The 6,262-nt window shown below is 49.0% G+C and overlaps 2 protein-coding genes across 4 annotated transcripts in view; one reads left to right on the top strand and one right to left on the bottom strand.

Annotated features, from left to right (window-relative positions):
• The window catches only part of LOC104500791 (chromosome unknown open reading frame, human C5orf45), a 3,550-nt gene extending 1,761 nt beyond the window's left edge, over nt 1-1,789 (top strand). The window contains exons 3-6 of the mRNA XM_010144506.1: nt 213-340; nt 605-707; nt 1,187-1,434; nt 1,552-1,789. Coding sequence (XP_010142808.1) covers nt 213-340; nt 605-707; nt 1,187-1,434; nt 1,552-1,789 — 717 coding nt within the window. The remainder of the gene's footprint in view (nt 1-212; nt 341-604; nt 708-1,186; nt 1,435-1,551) is intronic.
• Nucleotides 1,790-2,364: 575 nt separating this feature from the next.
• Nucleotides 2,365-6,262, bottom strand: part of SQSTM1 (sequestosome 1) — a 4,517-nt gene continuing 619 nt past the window's right edge. The window contains exons 2-7 of one of the 3 annotated variants that reach the window (XM_010144503.1): nt 5,387-5,616; nt 5,106-5,262; nt 4,449-4,538; nt 3,709-3,935; nt 3,227-3,434; nt 2,365-2,665 (exon numbers count right to left, since the gene is read on the bottom strand). In XM_010144503.1, the coding sequence (XP_010142805.1) occupies nt 2,508-2,665; nt 3,227-3,434; nt 3,709-3,935; nt 4,449-4,538; nt 5,106-5,262; nt 5,387-5,616 (1,070 nt within the window). In that variant the 3' untranslated portion in view covers nt 2,365-2,507. Of the gene's footprint in view, nt 2,666-3,226; nt 3,435-3,690; nt 3,936-4,448; nt 4,539-5,105; nt 5,263-5,386; nt 5,617-6,262 lie in introns of all 3 variants that reach the window. The other 2 variants (XM_010144504.1, XM_010144505.1) reach the window with 2 other exon arrangements.

Below are 6,262 nucleotides of genomic sequence, written 5' to 3'. Positions count from 1 at the left end.
AGCTGAAATCGTCTATGTGATCAGAGAGGCTCCAGCAGAGAGAGAATGAGAAGGGTACAGAAATTCTGCTCCACCGGATCCTGAACCCGGGAACGCGATGCAGGAACACAGCCTAAACTGATTTGTGATTTGAGGCCTCCAGCACAAACATCATAGTGCCAAAAATGAGAACCCTCCACGCTGCTGTCTTCAGTAATTCTCCAATGTTGTAGGAGGGAAGGGTAGAAGTCAGTCGCTGGAGTAAATACCTGGACAAGGACAGCGAAGTTGAAGAGGAGGAGGCAGGTACAGAAAGGCAACAGTTCTGTTCCCGGAGGGAGAACGCTGTGAAAAAACAAAGGTACAGCAAGAACTTTTTCTTTAAATCATTCCTGCCCCTGAGTGGTGCTGACATTTGTTTTGGAGGCGTGGGAGGGAGCTCATCTCTGATAGCTGAGCAAAGAACAGGCTGCAACGTACCTGAGCTGAGCAGGGGTTTGGCATTTAGGAATAAATTCTTTTATTGCTGGAACCATGCGTTTTATGAACGTTTCTGGTGATTTGTGAATAAGAAAATTCACAGTGGAGCTAATCTGTCCTCTTTGGGAATGGTTTTCTTGGCCAGGAAACACCAGAAGAGCTTCCTCTCCACGGATGTTCAGGAATATGCAGAAGAACATGGAGTTTCCCAGCTTGCCTACCAAGCCAAAAAGGTTAAAACCTCTGAGGTATTTTAGTTGTAGGAGATGCTTTCTACCAGTAAAACAAAACAGTGTTCTCCTGACCTCTTGTGTCATCATAATTTTGAGGTTTTATGAGTCTTCCTCTGCTCTGCTGTTTGAGTGACTGGAGAGGAGAAGAAAATTGTGTCAGGAGTTTCAGATAGGTTTTAGTCAGGCAAAACCAGTGCCGCCTTGTGCGGGCTGAGTGGTTGAGACGGGTTCCTCCGTCAGCACAGCATCCGTGTGCTGCTCTGCCGTGCTGAGCAGCGGCACCTCTGCTGTACGCAGTCACTGTCATTCCCTGTGGTGCCACTGAAGGTGTCCTGAGCCTTCACGGGCCCACCCAGCACTGGAGCCTCAGCTCTGCCTCCGAGCTGGTGAGAATTTGGGTGCATGCGGAGAGCCTCAGTGCTCTTTTTTGCCTGCTTCTGTGCAGCGTGGCTGTGCGTGTGTGGTTTATAACCAAGCTCGCTCTCTTCTTGCAGCACAGGACATGCAAGATAGCAGTGCCTGATGCAGATGATGGAGGTGCTGGTTCTGGAGACAGCGTGGTTCTTGCTGTCTGTGAGTCCACAGTTCCTGAGGAGAATACACAGACCCCAACTGCTTGTACCAAACCCTCCAAGTGGGAAAAATTTCTCACGTGTTCTGACAACTACAGTGGAAATGCTGCCAGGGTCGCCTTGTCACCACAGGAGGGCAGTGGAATGTTGGGGCTCCACAGCACCACTGCAGCGGATGCTGCTACGGCCAGTGGATGCTCAGAGCAGGCTGTAAGACCCTTTCTTCCAGGTATGGGTTTTCAGTTTAAAAAGTGTGTTGGCAGTACTGAGCGGCTTGCCTTGGAACTGCCGGGCACCACAGGACCCAGCATCAGTTGCTCAGTGGAAGATGTGCCGTTCAAGGAACCTCAAAGCCAGGTGCTAAGGGCAGGCTCTGGTGTAGCAGAGACCGCTGCAGGAACGTGCTGTTTGGATAGCACAAGGAGAGCAAATGCCCTTGTTAATGGTAACATTGGTCAAAAGCCCAGCAGCATGTCTTGGGAGCCCCTCTTCTGCACGGGGGAGGAGTTCAATGATGATCTCTGAGAAGTTTGGGTTTCTTTGGCATTGCTTTGTATTTGGTATGTCAAGTACTGAGACAAGATTTGGAACTGAAGGTGGCTTTAAGCCTTACAGAACTGCACTATTAAAGCTGTTCACTTGCTTTATGGCTGTGTTTGGGGGAAGGGTACGAGGGTGGAAGGGACTGTTGCAGTAGGCAAGTACTAGGGTTGCACAGTGCTGTCTAGCAACCTCATCAGCTAGAAATAAGAATGGAAGTAGGTCAGCAGCAGGGGGGGAACAGGCAGAGAGAAAGCTCCCAGGCTCTAAGAATTCCTGCCCAGTACAACAAAACTCTGTGCTTAACTCCCCCTTACAAACTACAGCTCTTTTGCCCTTTGTTTAGATCTCCCATAGCAACCCTTTCTTCCAGAGCTGTGGAGCCAGCAATGAAAGGGACTTCTCAGAAGCACAGCCCTAAGGTAGGTGCAAGGCAGCAGACCTCCAGTCCTGGGGGAGCTGCTTGGAGAAATCACATCCTCCACTCTTAACTAAGTTACAGCAGACACTGTAATACAGCTGTGATATTTAAACACTCACACAGACTCAGCCCAGGAAGTAGTATTTATTTTTCTTCCATTCTACAAGCACTTAAGAACATGAGACAGAAACGTTTAGCAGGAAGAAAGATAAACCAGAGTGAGTTGTACCACGCTGTCTGCTTTTGGTTAGAAGGAAGGTGCTTTTCAAAAGTTACAAACTACTACAAGTGAGGTGGTTGCTTGGAGTACTGGATGGCATCTAGTGCTGCCCCAATGTCGCAGTTCTTTGTCTGCAGGAGTCGAGTGAGCCATCCACCCTCATCAGAGAAGCCCATAGAGAGCATCTGGGACAGAGATTCAATGAGACGAGGGTCTGCTTCTGTTAAGAGAAGAACAGTTTAAAGTTGAAATTCCATGTAACTGGCAAACTAGCCAAGGCCCCAAAACCACAGAGGAGGCAGGCTGGCACTGATCCCGGTAAATCTAACATAGCTGCTGAAACACTAGAAGACATACTCTTCTTTGTCTCCGAGCAGGGCAGATTTTGAGATAAAAGATACACAAGCAGCTGAGAGAAGTGCTGAGTCAGACTCAGCTGGCCTTGCTGCAGGACTCTGTGCTGTTGATCTCAGCTAAGTGGCCTTGTATACAGGAACTGGCTCCCACCAGAAAAATGCCGTCTTAAAGCCACAGGACAGACTAGTCTGCATCCTGCACTGAAAGGCTCTTGAAGAGCACATAACAAGGATGTGATTTAGGCTATCACCTTTTTTCACACTGCTCAAATGACATATTAATCTAAGGTCCCAAAGGTCCTAAGCTGCCCTCATTCAAGAAGGGAAGAGCCTGACTGTCTCTAACAGGGTGCAGGAGCTGCCATACCTGCTAACGAAGTTACAGACAAGTTTAGCTGTAGCTTAGGTTACACAGGTTCTCATACCTGGTGGGAGATGTGGGTAGAGTGCAGCTTCTCGCAGTCCTGTGGGTCCTGGTTGGGGAGGATCCTGAGATACATCCAGGGAGCTGGGACCGTCTGTCTCTGGCATTTGCAGAGACTGCAGCTCACCTGTGGAAGGATCCACTTCTTTGGAAGATAAGTGGGTCCAGTCCTCATCACCACCTGATGAACTGCTGGACTCGCTGTGTTCCTGCAATGCAAAGAGAAAGGTCCAGGTGCTGCAGTGCTTGCCAGGTAGGATGCATGCTCCTATGATCTGCCTTTCTCTCAAAGAGTTACATCCACAAGAAGTCCCATCACCTTTGCTGTCAACCTGTAAAGCAGAGGTGCTGTGCACTGTCTGCTGACATCTCAGTATTTGATCCCAGCACACATGCTAAATGACTACCTTCCTTTTCAGGAAGGGCTCAGCAAGCATTATTGAATCAGTGTCAGAGTTCTTGTACCTGGGACTGGAAACCAACATCTTCCATTTGTGGGGGCACAGGATCTATCACCATGTCTTGTATCTGCTCTGCAACACCATTTACTTCTGTAGCAGCATCTGGGTTATTCCAGTCTGGTTTGCTCTGGACATTCTGGTTAAGAGTACTGCTGCTGGGCTCAGCACTGTTCTTCTCTTGATTGGGAGAAGCAGGAGTTACTTTGCTTCTCTGTCCTCCATGTTCCACATCAATATCAACTTCAATGCCTAGAAGTGCATTTGAGATGGAGAAAGTCTTAGAGGGGTTCTTCCAAAGCACAGTCCTGCATGAGCCTGAATCGGTCCTGGTCTAAACACTTTAAGGTTTCTGTCATCCTACAATTAGCCATGTAACAGATAGGAATTAAACCACAAAGCATTCTTCAGACCGAGAATAGTTAGGCACCAAGTAGTCATCTTCCTCTACACCAAGAAGCCGTTAGAGGGTTAAGGTCAAAGTTATCTGTGTCCACATAAGCCAGGCAAAATCCCGAGTCACCACTGATTTAAAACTACTCTTACACTGGTGATAAGTTAATGGAATCTTTCCTCGCTTCCTCACAGAGGTACCAAGGGGCTGTTCTAATCCTCGGCATTATTAGTACCAGAGTGAATTAAGCCTTCGAGGCTTAGTAGTGTGAGGTAGTTCCGGAATCAGCCACGACAGCTGAGTGCTGCTCCTGTTAAAAGGACCTTTAAGCCAGTTGCTGGGATTGGGATAACAAACTGTAAGTCACTTACCCAAGGGGCTCAGAAAAGCTGCAACACTCTCCCCAACATTCTTTAAGAAGGTGACATTGGGGTCCTGAGGCTGGCTGTTAGTAGAAGCTTCTAGAAAAACAATTTCTGTTAGCACACATAGGAGCTCAGCTCTCCCCAACATTCTTTAAGAAGGTGACATTGGGGTCCTGAGGCTGGCTGTTAGTAGAAGCTTCTAGAAAAACAATTTCTGTTAGCACACATAGGAGCTCAGAGAGCACCTAGAGAGCAAGTCCCCATGAGATCTTGGTGCTCAGTTCCTGTCACTCCCATACCCTGCACAACAAAGGCAGTACAGGACAAAACCTAACTCTGAGCTACCCCGGAACAGACCACCAGTGGCATTAGCATTGTTAAGGCTCATTAGCCATGCTGAAAGGCAGATCTGGAGTACAGTAGTGACATGCTTAACAGCAAGCTCGGCTTGGCTTGGTTCCAGATACTCTCTGCACCCTCATCGATTACACAGGCCCAAGCATACCTTAAAATAATCCCCCTCTGTGCTGAAAGGTGCTGATTACTTCAGTAAATTTGATTAGTTCCTGTGTCTATTTTTCCACCCTGATTCTACCCTGTGCTGCAGAACCTCAGCTAGGCTGGCTTCACCACCACCTTGTTTACCAGGGTACCTCCTCTTACCTTCCGCAGCAGGCGGACTGGAGGCTGCAGCACTGGCCTGGGCTTGTTCCGGGTTTTGGCACGGAGCTGCAGAGCCGGGATATCCCCAGCAGTGCATCCAGGGGAAGGGTGGAACACCATGCCGCATTTTACGGAGCCAGCGTCCTCGGGGAAGCCACTGTAAAGAGTAATTAACGTTCACGTGACTCTGTTCACACAGCCAGATTCTGAGTAACTGAGACTTGTAACTTCAGCTTGAGAAATATCTCACTCATTAGTTCCCCTCCACAGATTTTTCTCACCTCAAATGGGTTGAGCAGTGGGCTTTGAAACATCACCATGTTGTGCTCCTTGTGGATGCCCTTCCCCTCACAGGTGCTGCACAGGTCATAGTCTGGGCAGACAGTGCACTTGAACCTGGCTCCCACCACCGGCCCTTCGCAGCCATCGCAGATGACATTGGGGTGCACCATGTCGCGGGGCGGCTCCTGGCTGCACTGTGAGCGGTGTTCCCGCCTGCACTCCTTCTTCTCTATTAGGGAAAGGAAACTTCGCATCAAGAACGAGGTTACTATTTAAAGGCTAGAAATCAGGCAGAGGAGAAGGAGGCACAAACAGTCCTTCTCAGAGCAGTATTGACTTACTAGGTCAGTTTATTTTTACACTGGCTGCCAAACACAGGCTGGGGGCACTAAGAACTTCAACCAAGCGAGAAGGGGGGTCGCAGATACCTGCTCCTCCAGCGGAGCGTGCCTTATCCTCAGCAGTCTCGTGGCGTGTTTATTTTAGATTATACCGCACTACCCCATTTGGCTTCCTGTCCTACCTTCCTAAGCGCTGCACAAACAAAATGTGTCTGGGGAGGGAGTGAGGAAGAAAACGCCAGGAGGTAACTGAGAAGAATGAACAGGGACAACAGCCGCTGGCTCCTGTGGCTCACGATGGACCGCAGGTAACACTTTGCGGGTACCTACTGAACAGAAGGCAGTAGGGAGCAACCACACACTGGGGAATAAGAAGAATTAAGGCTTCCTGACCTATTGCTGGGAATCTTAAAAAGATCTCAAGTGCCAGGCCAGCATTCCTGGGAGACAGGATGACAACAGTGCCTTGATATGACGGGCTAAGAGGAACTTGACCCATTTACCACACCTCAGCACGGAGGCTTCATGTTCTGG

The sequence above is a fragment of the Buceros rhinoceros genome, unplaced genomic scaffold, assembly GCF_000710305.1.
Source record: "Buceros rhinoceros silvestris isolate BGI_N320 unplaced genomic scaffold, ASM71030v1 scaffold10901, whole genome shotgun sequence".
Lineage (NCBI taxonomy): Eukaryota > Metazoa > Chordata > Aves > Bucerotiformes > Bucerotidae > Buceros > Buceros rhinoceros.
Note: the sequence above shows the minus strand (reverse complement) of the source record. Positions and strands in the feature narration are given on the sequence as shown.